The sequence below is a fragment of the Aulonocara stuartgranti genome (assembly GCF_965226115.1).
Source record: "Aulonocara stuartgranti genome assembly, chromosome: 22".
Lineage (NCBI taxonomy): Eukaryota > Metazoa > Chordata > Actinopteri > Cichliformes > Cichlidae > Aulonocara > Aulonocara stuartgranti.
The window spans coordinates 17,309,242-17,328,201 of NC_138957.1; the positions used below are offsets into that span (position 1 = coordinate 17,309,242).

Here is an 18,960-nt window from a genome sequence, read left to right on the forward strand (position 1 = left end):
AAAATACACACAGGCCTGCACCTTTGGCTTTTAGATCAGTTTAAGGACTGCAAGCTCAAAGCGAGGAGATATAAACGGTGATTAATGAGAGAGAGAGAGAGCGAGTGCGTGTGTGTGTCAGTATTCAAAGAGCCTATAAATCATAGCACACTTAAAACTAGAGAGCCAGATGCCTTCACACTGATAACAAGCGGTCATCCCATTACTTTCAAACATCAAAGTCGAGCAGGAGCTGAGGTTCAGGAGCCCCCCCCCCCCTCCCGATTAGTTTCTCCCTCTCTCTCCTTCTCTGTGTGAAATGTATTTCCCTGTTTGGTAGGCGTGAGAAATCTCCCTGTGTGTGTGTATTAACCTATATGTGTTTGTGTGCACGTGTGTGTTTTGAAGCCTCAGAGGTGACATTCCTCTGTGTCAGAGCAACAGCCTCAAGTTTAAGATAACACGTCCACGGTGATCTAAGGGTGGGAATCGATTCCCCCCGGTGGCTGGCGAGGGCTTTGGGTCAGCGCAGATGGCTTTACCTTCCGCACGCAACCCGTGATACAAAAACACAGCGATGCTCCCATCATCATCTCTTAACAACCCTACAGAGAGATAGAGAACTCCCTTAAGTGAGTCATGAATGACATCGGTGTGTTTCATCTCAAAGTGATATTCCTGTTGCACTCATAAAATAGCCTAATCCTACTTTATTTTATGGGAAATTGTAGCCTTGAAGCATTCAGTCAGGACTTATATTTGGTAGATATAGCATCAGCCAATGAGATACTTCCCATGTAGTCTTCTTGTCTTAATATAATCTAGTCCTTCCCTTCTTGACTTTAATGGTGTGTAACAGCCCAGATGCTGATTTCGTATTTGGACATATCACATTCAGCATTTAGGTGGAAAGATTATTTCTGTCCAAACTTGTGGTAAACCATCCAAAAAATATAATAAAAATAATTTAAAAAACCCACGATTATTCCTTTTCACATAATTTGCAATTTGTTTGTTTGTTTTTTGGCTTTTGTTATTTAACAGCTACATGGAGTTTTATTAATTAATCCCGTTTACAGTTTGGGCCAATTTTATCAGCTGTTTTGTTGTTAAGAAGAAATACTCTGATAATCCAATGTGTTTTATGTGGACTATAACTTGTTGGTATTTGTAAATTCCATCCAGCCTATTCTGTTTGCATTTTCACTTCTCTCCACCCCATCAATCTGTCAAGCCTCTCTGGGTATAACTGCTGCAGCACCTGCAGGAGACTCCCATGCTGACCTGCAGCTCAGTGGACATCTGGGAATATCATGCATGCCCCCCACAGCTCCAGATTCACCTTGTTCAAACAGACCATTGGCTAATTATGGCTTTCCCAGATCCCCAAGCTCAAGAAATCACTACGAAATAAGCCACTGGAATGAGATGTTTTCTTTTGCCCCGCTCCACTGTAGTTTGGTTACATGGGGATTCAACATCAAGCAAGAAAATAAGCTCTCTACAAAGACTCAAAGTACAAAGACCATGAAAATTGAATATGTTTCCCCTAACAAAAAAATAAATAAATAAAAAACATTTCTTTAAAAAAGTGACATTTATTCTTCTGTGTAAAAACAGAGGCTTCTAAATTCAGCTGATGGGCATGAAATTTATTTGACGCAGCCTCTAGTTAGACCTTCAAGGAATATCCAGACCAGAAGAATGTACAATACTTTCATAATTTTATTTAAGATATTACCAAATATTTACAACACTCAAAATGCAAAGACTCTAGGTCCATTTGGAATTCTGTGATACTGCAAAAATAAATAACCGTTATTTGAAATAGGGGGAGGAAGAAGTTTCCGACCTGTGTAGAAAAATAAATACAAAATACTTCATTTTCTGTGATGCGGTGTCACAGGGAATGTGGTCTGTCATCTTTCTCTCGTGTTTCAAAACGGAGCCGTTTGTCAGTTTTTTTTCTTTACAACATTCATAGTCGCAGTGGTCTTTCTTTCTTCATATCCGTCCTGTCTGTCCTAAGTGCTCCCTTGCAAACATTTCAGTCCGTGCAAAGGGAAATATGAAAAAAGCTGCTTTCCTCTGAGGCCTGAAGCACAGCAGCCGAGACTGGGGCCCAGGTGTGTTTGGCCTATTTTAGTCTGTCTGATCCACTGGTTCCTCAGTCTGAGTAATCTGTGAAAGAAATACTCTGGTTAAAACAAGTGAAAACAAGATGTTGGTGCGTGTTGGCCATGTATGTAAATGACAAAACCTGGTTGTGGGCTTAGGTGAAGAAAATAAACATGAAGCTTGGATTTCGTGGAAGAAATGCTATGTCTATTTCTTTGTAGCTATAATATGATATGAGAATGCCATGTTTACAGCGATAACTCTGGTCTGTTGGCGCATAAAGTTGTAGTTGACATCTCTTTCATAATGAAATTAATCAAGCCTAATTAATATTAGAGGAAGTTTAAAAGAGTGAGACAGAAAAACTACAGCGACCTACTGGAGGATTATACATTAGTTTGTTTATCTTGGGCCTGTGCGTAAAATGCGCATAACCGGAACATTTTGGCACGGCTCGAGTTCCTGCTGGATGAAAAGTGAAAGGAGCTCAACCTACCGTACTGTGCCACCAAGAGCAGCCCTTCTAGTGGGACGTAGTCGACAAGGACCACGCGCCCCCCATCCTCCAGACTGAGAACGCATAGCTCAGGCGCTCGTGCGCCACGTAGTTGCAGCTGGTCCCTCGCGCGTCCAGCTCGTCGCTTTGTAGAACTTGGCAAAGGAAGTCGATGTACCGCGCTGCCAGCTTCAGGGTCTGGATCTTGCTGAGTTTGTCCGACGGCAGGGTGGGAATGATCTTACGTAACGACGTGAATGCCTCGTTGAGGGACTGCGTCCTTTGGCGCTCGCGGATGTTGGCCATCACACGCTGCGTCTGCAGGTCGTCAAATGAGCGCGCTGGGCTACTGCTGGCCTCGCTGCCGCCGCTCCCGGTGCTGCCTCCTCCTCCGTCTCCGCTCTTCCTGCATTTCTTTTTCACCGGACCGGGGCTCTCCACGTCCGCTTCCTCCTCTTCGTCCGTGCTCCTCCGCGCCGTCCGCCTCTTCCTCGCGCCTCTCCGCGGCAGCTGTCGGTCGGTCTCCTCCTCACTGTTACCAGCGCTATCCATTGGGGAGGAGTCGTCTTCCCGCATTGTCTTTTCAGAAAGGTTTTCTGTGTCCTGTCAGAGAGTCACGAATCCCTGACTCAAATCCACTGAAGCGGTCACAACATCAACAAACACGAGAGGTAACAGGAGCGTGTGTGAGCTGGTATTACGGTAAATCTCGTGCGCCACAGAATGGGAGAGGTGTCTGCCAGACTGGGACGACCCGAGTTCTTATAACGGGGAGCAGGCAGGAGGATTTTGGGGCTTGCTGTGATTGGGTGGGGAGGGCTGTAACATAATACCGCAGAAAAAGAGAGTTCTTGCTATAATATTAGGAATTAAGAGATGGAGTGTTTTTTATTCGAGACTGGAAGGATGTAGTGGGGGCAGTGTTTGCTATTGGATTATTGTGCAAGCACTGTAAGACCTGTCATAGAGATAAATTATTTGTCTCTGCTCCACCCCAAATTATTTCTTCCCCAAAAGCACAATGCCACCCCCCCCCCCCCCCCCCCCCACACACACACCGCATTTATTACAGATGCGGAGTTATAAGAATAATAATAATAATAATTATTATTATTATTATTTTTATTTACTTTTTATTTTTTATTTTTTACATTGAATTAGAGCAGACCTCATTAAATGTCCAGGCTCTTTTTTTTTGCTCAGTGTTAAATAAAGACCTGTTGTTGTTGTTTTCTTGTGTTATTTATTATTTAGTTTCAGGCTCGTTTTTTTAAAGTGTGAATAGCAGGTTTTGTTGTTTTTCCAAATTTGCTGCACAGACTATCCACTGTTTGCGTCACTGACAATAAAACTTACAAATGGAAATCGCCCAGCAGTTTTACCGCTGTGTCATCGTGTGTGGAAATTTCATGCTTTCCCCCTCTTGCTGAAAACAATTCAAAGCCAATGACACAGAACAGAACTCTTCCTCTAGTTTTAAACATTAAAGTGTTTCTGTGCAGGCGTTTGACAAGGGAGCAGCGATCAGGCCCACTGAAAAACACATGAGGCTGTCACAGCAGGAGGTCGCTGCTCTAGTAGACCTGTGTGTTTATTTTGCCGTCAACGGCCTCGCGGTTGAGGTATGCACTTAAAGGGTTTGACTCCCGCAGGGATCTCGGCACCGCGGCTCAGGTTTAAAAGACGGCCCGTCACAGGGAGCTCTCAGGGCGGATCCGTGCTCACAGCAGGGACGCTGGAAGGCGGTGTTCGGCTGGAGCACAACGCAAATACCGGACGTGATAAAGATGGACCGAGGAGAGAGGAAAAAAGCACTTCACTGGCTCACACAGAGTCGAAACACCTACACATGACCACCCAGCTCCGTGGCCTGCTCTGCTGTGATCTAATATCCTAGTCAAAAAACTAAAAATACGTCTTCATGTGGTTGAAACTAGACCTGGCAACTTCTTGGAGGTAGTCTGTGGTGTGAATGGCCCACCGAGAAGCCTCACTTCTGATGAGGAAGGATGACACAAGAGGACCACAGAGGGCCCAGCCCCGCTCTCTTGTGGAGACACGGTCCCCCAGCGCTAAACAGCTTTGCCTCTACCATCAATCCAGGACTGAAAGAGGGCATCTGGTGTGGGTGGTGTTTTTGTCACTCAGTTTACCGTCATCTCACCTCCGTGAATAACTCAATTTACACCTTAGTGACAAAGATAATCTGCAGCTTCATGCCGTGAGCCCTTGATTTGTGATTTAGATCCACTTTTAAACTCTTTTGAGGATATTTGGCCATCAAGGAGAAAACAATCATGATTCATGTGCTCTCGCTTTCTGAGTGAGGAAAACCTCGAGTTGCTTTTTTTTTTTTTTTGCCACACCCTTCAAGTGGCCAGGTGAGGCGCGTGCCTCTGTAGCTCTCCACGGTGCTGAAAACCACACCGCTTCAGAGCTGTATAACAACAACCATAAGATGCTGACATTCATGTGTATCTCCTCTTAACGGATTTATTAAATGCGACAGTGTAAATATGTTTTGATCCAACACTGGCTGTAAACTGTCCATTTAAGCAGACATTATGGTCTTATTAACTTTAGTAAGGTTAGTCAAAATTAAATTTCACTTTGCTTTCTTTGTCGTGGCAGTCCAGGCAAAGAACACAAACATGACCATAGCGGTACTTTTATTTTCAAGCAACATCGATTCACATGCAACTAATGAAATCTCGGTTCTCACTGACCTAGTGAGCTTTCTCCAACGATGTATGTGTTTTTACAGCCACAAAAAATCTGACATTTCTTAATAGAATCCCTCTTGTTGGTCCATACACGGAAAGTCAGCTGCTCATTTATGTCCGTGTCATTGGTGGGTTGAGTGGCGCCTTCAGTCTAGTTCAGTCTGCCATAGATAAAGCTGAGCTGTTGTGTCTCAGGTGTTCTCCAGCAGGTCCATCATGAAGGAGATGTAGACGATGGCCAGACGCAGCGTCTCGATACGGGACAGCCTCTTCTCGTATGCGAATGTAGGAACTTTTCTCCTTAGTTCGTCAAACGCCTCATTCAGACTGAACATTCGCTTTCTCTCCCGCACATTGGCCGCCTGCCGCTGGACCACCGTGATGATCCTCCTCCGCTTGGCCTTCGTGTTCCCCCGGGCCCCGCGGCTGTAGTATCTCGGCGAGCACATCGCCACCTGAGCAGTGCGCACACCGTCCTCCGCTTCCCGGCTCCAGGAAGGCTCGTTTAACTGCCTTTGGCTGATTGGACAGGATGGAGCAGCATCCACCTGCTGCTTTGGTGCTAAAGCATATTTGTGGGGATACTCCATAACATTAATGTTCATCACCGTGGAGTCAATAAATCGGCCCTGCATTTCCATCTTCAATGCGCTGCAGTTTGAGAGAAAGTCTCTCTTTTGTTTTTCTGTTAAGAAACTGACTCCAATCAGAGCGCTCAGACGGACTAAAGTCGTTCACCAGACACAGAATCCAAAGCGCCCAATCAGATAAATCCAACTTTCTCCAAATCCGGTCAGTGCGCTACGGGGTTAGATCCTATTGGGCCCAAGTCCAAGAGCTTCTTCCTGCTGTTTTAATAAGTCGCCTACACCACCTCACAGCGCGACATCTTTCATGTCCCTCTTGCTCTTAATTGAGCCCATTTTTGCCGTCAGTCGACCGGTGACTGGGATGAGAAAGACTTTTATTTTTTTTTTTAAAAAGGCAAGCTCGACGGCCCTGCCAGTTGATGCACTGTCCTCCTGGAGGCCTTTAATGAGCATCTGAAGAACGAGGGCTCTTAACAGAGGGTCATGCAGTCTTGTTTGCACTCTCTCCTCTGCCTCAGAGGCTAAATAATGACACTTTTATCACTTAAACCAGCCAGGAAAAGGCCAAACAGAACATTCTCTAACAGTCACTACACACCACAAGCTTTTCTGTTGCAAATTAAAGCAAATAACTGTCCGTTCCCATGGCAGGACAGTGTCCACACTGCAGGGACCAACAAGAGAGCCACTGCTCAGCCTAAAACACTGCACTCTCAGAAAATAATGCACTTTAAGGCAAGGTAATTCCAATAAACTCATCAGGTTACTGCACACTTGTGGTTTGTAACTTATACAGACACCTTTTATGCCTGTATTGATAACATTATGACTTTGATTTAATCACAGCATTTTTGGCATTTTAAAAGTTGCAGATCAGTTTTATACTTACTCATTCACGTTACCTTAGCATATCTTGAATATCTCAGGGTTATAGGAGAAACCCTGGAGATATGGAGGTATAAGGGTGGACAAAAGGATGGAGGCTTTAAAGCCAGAGGCTCCTTGCTGTGTTTATGATCTAAAAATAATGATTTTTGTCAGACTGTATTCAGCTAACCTAAATAAATTCACAGCAATAACCCAAATTCCAAGAGTAAAATCATTATTTTACTCTACTCCTACTTCTGTGAGTTTAGAGTGTTTTTCACTGACATTATCTGAGCGTTCACTTGAACGGCGCATCAATCCCTTATTTTATTTTTCTTGATCATTTAAAATTTTCCAGCTTAATGTGATATTACCTTAACCAGCCACAAAGACCAAGAGCATAAATTCAGATCCAGCTGAGTAGAAAAGTGCTATATAAGTACAGTCCATTTGCTGTTTTACCTTTTACCTCATAAATGAATTGCCAGCAGAAAGGGTCACCTGCATGTGCATATTTAGCAACAGGAATTATTGTGGTGTCGGGAAGTGAATGCGCTGGTCTGAAAGTTGCTGAATTCAGCTTTGCCGGTGTTTTTGCAGCAAACTCATATATTTTTCTTCCAAGAAGCCAGACTTTCTTCTGATTTCTTAAAGTGGACTTTCAAAGTTTTTCTTTGGACATTCACTATTTTATTCCCACTAATTTTCTCTTCTGTCCACTTTTTCTGATGAATGTTTGTTTGCGTGTTTTATTGTTTTAACTATTTAACACTGATTTAAGAGTCACTGAAGCATAAAAGGCATCTAACTCAAGGAAGAATCCGTGTTGTGTCTGTACATAACAGACAACATAGCAGAGAGCCAATTTTAAATTGTATCCTTTGTCACTAGCAGTCTCTTGCAAAAACACATACTTTGTTCCAATTTCGTTAGTTGAATCTACATAGAAATGCCAAAGATAACACAATTTGTATTTTTTGAGCAACAAGTTGATTCCCAAAGAGCAAAAGAAGAACACAAGAAGATGTGGCAGGCTTAAAACTTCTTCAGCAGCAGATGAACAGTTTCTGAAATTCATACAGTTAAGAAAGTATTGTTTGCTGAAGCCTCATTAGACACGTTATCAATCAGTGACAACAGGTCTCATGGAGTGATGATTACAAACTTGAAATTATTTATACAAATCCTTGTCAGTAAGTCAGGAGGAGGTCGTGAGAGAGGTACAAACGGGAGTGTCTACAGCCATCTGTAAACCACAGTGGAGGCTCTGTCATGGTTTGGGGTTGCACTTAGAGATCAGGTTTGATCCACCATGCAATACCATATCAAAAGCATCTGACTAGCTATAGTTTCATTTTTCATCATGACAATGATCCTAAACACACTGACAGTACAGTAAAAGCATACCTGGAAATAAAAAAACCCACTGGAAAACTATTAGTCATGGATTAGGCTCCCCACAGCTCAGACCTCAACATTACTGATGGTGTGCGATCATCTTGACAGAGAACATAAAAAAAGGCATCAAACATCCAAAGAAGAGCTTTGAAGGTCCTTCAAGGAGCCTGGAAAACTATTCCTGAAGACTACTTAAAGGGACGCTTTCCTAAGAGAGTTCAGACTGTGTTGAAGAATAAAGGTGTTCGTATCAAATATGGACTTCTAAGCTTGTTAGAATTGTAGCAACTCCAATTTTGTTTATAAAATTTATAAAATGTTTATAAAAAAATTGCTACACATATTTCCCATCTTACTAGCAGAATATAAAAAATAAATATTTGTCATAGATTTTAAGTTCACTTTAACCTTACCCACCTTGAATCCATAGTGGGCATTTAGACTTTTCTCATGAAAGTAGAACACCAAGAGTGTGATTAACACAGCTAATCCTCCAGTAGGATGTTGAATGTCCTCCTGGTTGAGTTAACACTGACATCAAGAGCATGCTCACAAGTTTTTTTTTATTTAAAGTTTTTTATGCATTCTTGTGTGATTATTCCATACCCAAGAGTGTGAATGTACAAGTGTCTGTCATGTATACACACTCCAACCTAAGCATACTTCTCCATCTCCCTCTGCTGCCTCTTCTTCCTCTCTTTCTGTGTTTTCCTGGCACGCAGATAAACATGATGGGACATTCCTCTGGTTGTGGTGGAAACGCTGAGAAAGCACAGCTGGGCGGGAGAATATGAGGTAATCTCACCCTGGGGCTACTTTGTAAATATTGGTCTTAAATAAGGAGTAAAACCCCAAAAGAGGCACACACACACACACACACACACACACACACACACACACACACACACACACACACACACACCTACAAGGGTTTATCCCAACTTTGTGTGAGACAGGACAGACCTTCACACAGACACTCATAATGGTTCATTTCCTGCTCTGCTCTGTTATTACTGGTTACACAGGGTGAAATTAATGATAGTTTGTGGTGTGACTAAATGTTTATGGAAGTAAATAGTCGGCGTTTTAGTAGATACAAACTGAGTGTTAAACCAAATCCTTTCCACAAAGTCTGGATGCTCAGTCGAAGAAGGTGGTTTTTCAGCGATTGTATAACTGTGCCGTGAATTTCATTAACGCATTTTGAAGTATTTGTGAAATCAATGCGGAGTTTGTGCTGAGTAAATGAACAGTCGCTCGGCCCCCACAGAAAGAGCATCTCGACACTTAATCCTAACGGATTAGGGGTCCGCAAATCAACATAATACTGCAGTAAATGTAAGAGGGAACCCTGAAAGGAACATACTTTGTTTCATGTCAGTTAAGAAATCACACATTTCATCAAGTCACACTTCTGAGGGTGACATTTCTTGGTTGTATTTTTACACGGTGATGGCTTCCATATATTAGTTTTTAAGCTGCTCTGGAGCTGCTCTGGAGCTATGGCCGCTCTGGAGCTATGGCCGCTCCAGAGCAGCCATAGCTGTTCTCACCATGTAAATCTGTCCTCCTCCTCCTCTGGCTGTGTCCTCTGTGTGCTGTAAGAGCATGGCCAAATCTCGCCCACCACCACCACTGTAAATCTGAAACTAGACACCTCTCTCTCTCTCGCTCTGTTTCTTTCTGTCTCTCTCCGTGTCTCTTTCTCAGGTTTTTTTGTGCTGAACTGTTTCATTGCTTGTTTTCACAACGGTGATTTAATACACATCCATGCTGAGACACTCACCGTTTCTTACTTACAGAGGCACAAAGTTGTTATTCAGTTTGTGTGCGGATTACACTCATGTGTGTGAAAGAATAATTTCCCCCACCCTGCAAATCGTGTTTCTGCCAAACATTTCATAACATACTAATAAAGCAAATTTTCAAATTTGAAAATCTGAGAGGGAGGAGAGTCAAAGTGAAAGGGAGGGAGTGAGGAAGATGAGTTTAACTCCTGACCTGTGTGCCTAGTCTTCATTGTGTCACTCTGGCTCTCTGCACATCCTGAAGCTGACTCAACTGTTCACTCGCTCCACCTTCTGCTACATCTCCCCCCTCCCATTGGCTGGACCCTTTAGCCAGCAACCAGTCACGGGCTGTTTAGACAGCTGGGTGGCCATGTGAAAGATAGGGCTCATGCCTTGGACAAACCCTGATACCACATAATATATCTTCTTAACCCCACCCTCCCATACCTCCCCCTCCTCCTCCAGATCTACACCTTCCATTCGCCAAACCGCTGCATGCCTTCAGTTACTCTGTTCTGAAAAACCCTCCTTCTTTTAATCCAAGCTCACTCACCACGTGACTCCTCTATCCACCCTCACCCATGTCAGCACCTTTCCCCTCCCCCCCTCGCCCTCCCCAGCCCTCCCCACACCCGTTCTGTCTGAGTAATGTCTGTGTTTACTCTCACCCACTCTTTACTGTGTATTTTTAGGGTGCCGTGTTTCATTTGTTTTAAGAGTCATATTCTCAACCTTCAGCCTGTGTGCTCAGATGTCTGAGTTTCCTAGGCAACAGATGTTATTCTTTGATGATGATGATGATGATGATGACAACGTAGATAGTAGCAGAACGAGTATGTGCTTCGGCACTCTGGGTTTGCCCTTGTCTGGGTTTGTTTGTATGTAGCTCGAGACATTGTTTTCTCCTCTTTACACCAAGATTATTTATGTGGAACAGGTTAGTAGAAAAACTTCTGAGTGTTTCACAGATTAGGATTTTTTTTGTAGGACGAACAAGCTTGAAAATATGCACAGCACCAAAGAGAAATGCCAGTAACTCTCACACAAATAAATAACATTTTTAATCTCCCAGGGGAACTATTGATAATAGGCAGACCTGCATGAGCACCTCTGGGCTTCCAGCCAGTTTCATCAGATACAATCATGCAGAAAAAATGTCAAGCAATAACTTGAAGTAATCATTTTTTGTAGGACTATCAGTCTCTCACATTGTTGTAAAGGAATTGTTGCCCACTCTTTTTTACAACATTACTTCACACCATTGAGGTTTGCAGACCAGTCCTGTGATTTCTTTTTCCACAGGACTCTACCTTAACATTTAGCAAGGAACACAGCATCAGTCTTTTCAGTGTTTTTATGCAGTGTCAGATAGCTCTTCTCTGATACTGCTCTACTTTTCCTGTGTTGTTGATGCATTACATAACTTTCACACAGAGATGTATCCAATTTGGGGTTCGGTCTTCCAGCACGTGGACTGGAGGAGCAGGGGTTCAGGCCACCTTTTGCTTATCTCTAAGTGCACTTTTGCTCAACACAAAAATATCTGCAGATTTGTTTTTCTTTGTTTTCCATTCAAAAATATTATATTCACTAAACTGTTTTTTACTCCATATTTGTTTTCCTGGTCATCTGCATCCTATCTGAAGTGTTTCTATTAGTGATTAGATGAGACGTTTGAGAAGCACAGCTTCACGTGGATTTGCTGCTCCTAGCAAACAGAAGGTTTGAACAGTGAGTTGGTGGGACTGCTGTTCTCACAGGCAAAGCTGTGTGTCTGAAATGACCATATTAAGGATATCCCCTCTCTAAGCCATCACGTGGGTACAAAAATAACAAAAACTGTCTGAAACTTAGCCGGAGCTTTTGACTCGCGGGGATTATTTGCACATGCACTGACCTCATTAGTGGAAATGTTGTCTGTGTTTCAAAGGAACATCTGCTACAAGAGTATATGTATGCATATAAAAGAAAGCATGGAAAGTTTTCAGTGTCACTAGTCTATCACAAATGATGACAGTTCACTAAAAGATGTGTTTGTGCAAGTATATATCATCCATCCATCCATCCATCCATCCGTCCGTCCATCCATCCATCCATCCATCCATCCGTCCGTCCGTCCATCCGTCCATCCGTCCACCCGTCCGTCCGTCCGTCCCGCCATCCATCCGGCCATCCGTCCGTCCGTCCGTCTGTCCGTCCTTCCATCCATCCATCAATCCATCCATCCGTCCGTCCGTCCGTCCGTCAGTCCATTCATCCATCCATCCATCCATCCATCCATTCATCCTTCCGTCCGTCCATCCGTCCGTCCGTCCGTCCGTCCGTCCATCCATCCATTCATCCATCCGTCCGTCCGTCCGTCCGTCCGTCCGTCCATCCATCCATCCATCCATCCATTCATCCATCCATCCATCCATCCATCCATCCGTCCATCCGTCCGTCCGTCCGTCCGTCCATCCATCCGTCCATCCGTCCATCCATCCGTCTATCCATCCATCCATCTGTCCATCCATCCATCATCCATCTGTCCGTCTGTCCATCCATCCATCCGTCCATCCATTCATCCATCCATCCGTCTATCCGTCCGTCCGTCCGTCCGTCCATCCATCCATCATCCATCCCTCCATCTGTCCATCCATCCATCCATCCATCCATCCACCTGGGTGGCAGGGATTGGAGCCTCTTCCAGGATACGCCCTGGACAGTCTATCACAGTGCTAACACAGAAAGACAGACAACCATTCACACTAAATTCACACCTAGAGCCGGTTTACAATCACCCATTAAGCTAACACGCCTGTCTTTGGACTGCAGGAAGGAGCCGAGGGACTCAGAGAGAGCCCAGGCAGACACAGGGAGAACATTCAAACTCTGAACAGAATGGTCCTGATGCACCACTTTGCTGCTCTGGGCAAAATTCAAAAGATGGAAATGCTTTTACTCAGTATGAATAATATGAGTGCCTGGGATTTCTTGGAAGTTGAGAGAACACACACTGGAAAGGCTGGTAATTTCCAGTTTTACCTCAGTTCTTGGGAATATACATCATCTTCTGAAAATGTGCTTGCACCATGATGCAGACTTAAAATAAAAGTGAAAGAAGACAAATAATTATGTTGTTGTTTTTGGGGAAAAAAGAAAAACTCCTCTCCAGCCTGTATGTACACGACTTCATCCTGTTATTAAAGAGATGTTCGGTAGTTGCGGTTGCACCTGTCGCATGCGTTGATCCTTGCTCTTTTCGCACCATAATCATAGTGGCAATGATTTAATAGCTATATTATCTTTCTGCAGTATTTTTTAGTTTTCTGTAATCAAAATTTGTTTGCACATTAGAGTCAGAAGATGGCTCACTGATCAGGGGACATACTTTTCCTGTAAGTGCTTTTCCAGAATCCGGCTCTAAATGCACGCATCACCAGCAGTACAGGCCACCCAGGTTTCACTTTCTTTTCATCTTACTCCCATCTCAGTGTTGCCCAGCAGTGCCTTCAGTCTCATCTGCAGTTTGACAAGGTCGTCATTAAAATACAATAATAAAACATTTAGTTGCGTCCTGGGTATTGTCCTGAAAAGCTACGTGACTAAACATGAGATCATTTTTTCCAGTCCTAAATTTTTTTCCCCCTCTTGGCTTATTTATTTTTCTGTGGTTTCGGAAGGTTGGGCTGAATGTCTGATGATATGCTGTGTGTGTTCCTCTCCTTACCCCTCCCCTTATAACTCCTCTCCATGTTTGCTTTTCTTTAAATCTATATACAAAAGGTATAAGGAGTGATAAAGATTTATTTTAAAATTCAGCTTGTTTTGTAATTCTCATCTGCTCATATGTTATAGCCTCTTTCTTTTAATTATCTTTGTATCTGCAGATCACCATAATAGCAGCATACTTCATTTTAATCTTAACTGTAACTCCCAGTATGTACCCGTTGTCCTTTCCCTGCTTTTTTTTCTCACTGTTTTGGGTGTAGGAGTTATAGTCTGTCTGCTCTGGACACTGTCTAGACGCCTATGAGCCTCCCATTACCTCCTGATTATACTGAGCCCTGTGCAGGCTCTAAGACACTCAAATAAAATCTTTTCTTGCCCTTTCCAACCCTTTTTGGAAGGTGTTGCATAAAATTCAGTTCATATAGGTTGCAACATGTGATGCGTCTCAACCATTTTCAGTTAAATATGGCTTCAAATCATTTGCAAGTCATTGCGTTCTTTTTGGGTTAAAAGAAACAAGCTTACACATTTTTATACTTTCTGTGAATTCTAAAACTGAACATCCTTCATTAAACACTGAAGCAAGAAAATCTCAGCAGTCCTGAGTCTTCTTTATCCTATTTTTATTTAATGATGCTCTAAATGTTTGCAAGGCCTTGACTGAAAAAGACAGCATCTGTATGTGACTATATGTTTCTCTAAAACCTTTGAGCATTAATGGTTCCTTTCCAGATGTGCAAGCTGCCAAATCCAAAGGCAGTAATGAACCCCAATACCATCAGAAAGACCAAAGTTAGTCAAAGTTAGTTACCAAAAGTTACGAAAGTTAGCCCTGATAAGAAGCGGGATGGTCCCTGTTTTCTTTAATCCAGAGGATGTGGTGTCCATTTTTTCCATGACAGTCATTTTTGGAAGTGTTTCTGAGCCCGCGCAGTGTTTTTCATTTTTAACACAGTGCAGTGTGAGGACCCAAAAATCAAAGGCTTCCAATACTGATTTTTGGGCTTGTCCCTTGAGCACAGAGATTTCTCCAGATTCTCATAACCTTGGTATGATATTATGAATGGTACACAATGAGACACCAGGGTAACATTATTCTATAATTGCCTCTCTAAGATGCTCTTTTTATACTTAATCTTGTTACTGATCAGGTGCCAATAAACATAATACGATTTCCTCCAGCTGTTCCTTTTTTAGTACTTTTTCAGCCTCTTGTTACCCCCTCATGTTGCTGCCATCAAATTAGCTTATTTTTTTTTTATTAAATTGGCACATTTTCTCAGTTTAAATATTTTGTTTTCTGTTTTATTGTAAAATAAAATACATTGGTTTTTTTTTAATTTTCATTTTAGACAGCTTCTCACACAAAACCACTCCCTTGAGCAAAATGTAGTTGTAGACATCTGTAGTTGTGAAGGTTACTAAGGACAGGATTGCGCCAAAGAAAACAAACTAAGCATGGCAGTGAAACTGGTCACCAACCATATGTGATGTTTACTTTGGGTGTTAGTAGTGTGTGCGCGTATGCTTGAATATGTTTGTGTGCAGATCCCTCGAGGAAGATCTGAACACTTGATCCGGTGCGACTGTGGCGCGAGCGCGGGCTATTCGCCTACCTGAGCGAGCACGAAAAGCAGAGACGCAAAGCAGAAGTGCCACAAAAAATCTCCCAGAAATGCCTTTGAAAATGCCATAAAGAGATTTCATGGATGTCAGTAGGCCTGTGAGAGATGGGCTTTGATACAAGTCGGCCCTGCCTGAGTCGTGTTGGGAGGATATATGACCACAGTTGCACGGCTCTGACTGGTGGAACACTTAAGGTTTTATGACCTGCTGCCATTTGGGGCTCTGGGATAGAGCAGAGTGCCGACCACATAACTAATTAGACTTGGCCAACAGAGGTGTGTAAGGATGGGGATTTGTGGATTGTGGGTTGTGGATGTGGTGTGTCTGCATGACTGAATTAGCGAGCGAGCCAGTGAATGTATGGCACAGGTTGTGTGTGTGTGTGCATGCATGCACGCGTGTGTGCATATGTCCCGAACCTGGAGAATTGCGTCAGAGCGCCGTTTGTTCTCCATAAAGACTCTACTGGGCCTTTCATGTAGGTGAGGAGCCGCCAGGCCTGGAAACTTTGACACAGGAGATAGAGGCCGGCAGCCAGCCTACACACTCATTAACACTTACACACAAGCACACACACATACTCAGATAGTACTCCTATCAAGGCTGACAGAAGTCTATGAAGTATATGAAAAGACAGTCTGGCCTCCTCAGCAAAAACAACACTCCTCCTATTGTCTCATCTCTCCCACCCTCCCTCTTCTTCTTCCCATCCGAGGATCACAAAGATAAATGACCGTGCACAGATATGAGAGTCCAGTTGCAGGAGGGGGAGGTGGTGGTGGTGGGCTGAGGGGTGTCAGAAGTGGAATGTGTGTGAACTGCACACTGCCTCGTATAAATCAGGGAGACAAGTAGGAGAAGGAGGAGGAGGCCAAGAAGGAGAGGTAAAGCAGGAAAGGGGGGCAGTCAGCTTTAGGGAGTGATAGGAGGAATGACAAGAGGAATGAGCGAAGATGGAGGGAGGGGAGGGTACAGGTGCAAAAGAAGTGCACCCGGGCTGGGGTTGGAACTGGGCGAATGAAAGTGAAGACGCACGAAGGAGGTCACGGGGGGACGGATTGCAGCGAACAATCACTTGAACTTCTCACATAATTGTTTCTAAATGTCTTTAAGATTACAAGTGTTTTGCGTATTTTCACAGTTGTGCAATTTGAGGTCATCCACGGCATTCTGGGAACGCTGTAATGACTGTGTGATTACAAGAACGCAAGATGGTGAAAACTTAAATGGAGTAGTTGTTTTTTTTTTCTGCAGAGGAATGAAATATGTGTAATGTGAGCATTTATATGTGTGCATTTTGTGTGCCCGTGTTTCAATATACGAAACACTCGGGTTATTTTGGGTCAACGCTATCTACTTACTCACACTTGATAAGTTGTAAAAAATGTCTTTATCAAAGATTTTCTTTTCAAGCCAAGTCATAAAAAATAGGAATTCTGACAATTCGTTCAAGGAACAGCTTGAAATGTTGTGAAATATCCCCCTTTACCCTTTCGCTGAGGTTTGGATGTAAAGGGTTAATGCCGCGATTAAGTATTTAAAAATGTGAACTATTTCTGGGCTTACATTAAATGCTAGGGAACCAGCAGAGACTCCAGGAAGTAGCTGATCCCAGCCAAGAAATAGTCTGATACTCATAATTCTCTGTAAAATGCCAGTTTTTTTTTCCTTTTCTCCTACACTTTGGTTCTTGCACAGGTTAAACAAAGATGATATAATGTCTTTATCTGTAACTTTTAGACATGCTATCTTAACCTGCAGGGTTTCTCACAGTTTTAATGACTGAGTGCCAGTTTAGGAAGCCAACATATACACCTCAAACAGTTTGAGTTAATGTTTTTATTGTGTCTGTTGAGGAGATGATGGTTTATGTTGGTAACTGACATTTTTATGCTGAAATGTTTGTTTTTCTTTTTTCTTGTTAACCATTAGTGAGGTACAGTCTTGTGAGACAGAAAGTTTTCACGTGACTTTGTGCAGTTCTGTCAACAAGTAGGTCTGTCCTTACTGCTAGCATAGGAATTAAGAAGGTAAGAAGCAGCGAGTGCAGCTAATCAAGTGCACCTAGTTTACTGATCACTAGCAAGTGGAAAACATTGAAGACAATTGCTAATCCCAGCAAATTCATCCCAGCATCAGACCATGCAATGCTCAGAAAAATTACAAAAAACCAAAAGGTAGAGCTACATCTCAGACTCTACAAATCTCAGTTTGCAAATTAAAATTTAAAGTTTATGACAGCACAGTTTGTTTGGAAGGCTTGCCAGAAGAAACTTCTCTATAAGAAGAACATGACATCATGGTTTGGGTTTATAAAGTTGGATCTGAACAAACTACAGGAATAGTGGAGCAGTCCTTTTGGTCAGACAAGACCAAATAAACCTGGCAGTCACTCAGTCGACCATGAACTCCTCTGTGGACCAAAGTATTCAAGAAGCAAACTTGAGACCATCTGTCTGACTAGTAAAGCAACAGGACGATGATTAAAAGTACAGCAATGGCTGAAAAAGAAAAGAATCAAGGTAAAAGTAAAAGTCCAGAGCCTACAACAAAACGTTTGAGATTTTGAGATATCTCCATTTGGAGCTGTTTGGCCATAATGCACAGCGCCACATTTGGTGAACCAAAAGCCGAATACAGTAGCAGCTGTCAAGCACGGAGGTGGAGACGTGTTGATTTGGGCTTGTTTTGCAGAGACAGGACATTCTAGAGTCAAATGCGAGACCATCTGTCCGACAGCTAAAACTTGAGCCAGTCTGATTCATGCAACAGGACAATGTTCCCAAGCACAGCAGTGAATCTACAACGAAAGGACCCGGTCATTGCAAACCCTTGATTCTCCTCCTCCAACTAAAGCTCCAACCCGAACCTGACTGAAATGCTGTGAGAGAGCTGTGCTTAAAAACATCTCTGCAAGCCTCAATAAAATTAAGCAACACTGTGTACAGACAGCTGAAGATTTAAAAGAAAAATGGAATGGAAATATTTCGCAAGTTTTTCTTATTAATGTTTTTTTTCCTGTTAGTGTATGATTGATAAAGTTTAAAAAAAGTTCACGATGAAGTTTTGCTGTTGTTTCTTGTCAGACTGGATGCTTTGGATACAAGCAGCCCTTTTTTTTAAGACCTATTTGAATGGCTCTCTGCAGTGTTCTCCGATCTGTCCACCCAAAAAAGATGCACACACAGATGGTGCAGCTCATGCAGATGACAGAAAAGTAAGATCAGGTGTGACTGATGAAAATGAGCCAAGTTAATCGCATCCCCTTATCTCTCCTCTTAGGCAGCTTCCGATAAGCTCTCCAACTCTTAGCACCTAGCAGCTAATTAGACTCCCCACTGAAAAGCAGGAGGATTTCTCTCCCTCACTCTGTGTGTGTGTGTGTGTGTGAGAGAGAGAGAGAGAGAGCGAGAGAGAGAGTAAAGAAAACACTTAGATCTTTAGTCTTATCTCTCAGCTTTTTATCACTCGACTCCCATCGGTCAAAGCAAAAGAGCTTGCTGCAAACCTTTTCACGGCACACTGCAAAAATACAGGAATTTCTGTCTCTCTGAAATCGAAGCGCTGTTCAGGAGTGTGTTTACAAAGCACAGGTGTGTCAAATCATCACTGAAAAGTAGACATCATGACAAAATATCAAAATAAAGAACTCTTTAAAAGGG

At 43.0% G+C, this 18,960-nt stretch overlaps 1 protein-coding gene across 1 annotated transcript; it reads right to left on the minus strand.

Moving 5' to 3' along the window:
- Window positions 1–1,686: 1,686 nt before the first annotated feature.
- twist1a (twist family bHLH transcription factor 1a) lies at window positions 1,687–3,521 on the minus strand. The gene is made up of 2 exons (XM_082520309.1): window positions 2,594–3,521; window positions 1,687–2,160 (listed from the first exon to the last, which is right to left on the minus strand). Exon 1 carries the CDS (start codon window positions 3,167–3,169, stop codon window positions 2,621–2,623), a length of 549 nt encoding a protein of 182 aa, XP_082376435.1. The 5' UTR covers window positions 3,170–3,521; the 3' UTR covers window positions 1,687–2,160; window positions 2,594–2,620.
- Between the last annotated feature and the right edge of the window lie 15,439 nt (window positions 3,522–18,960).

Excerpts from the sequence above, each read along its gene's own strand:
- twist1a (XM_082520309.1), bottom strand. The coding sequence starts at position 3,169 with ATGCGGGAAGACGACTCCTCCCCAATGGATAGCGCTGGTAACAGTGAG.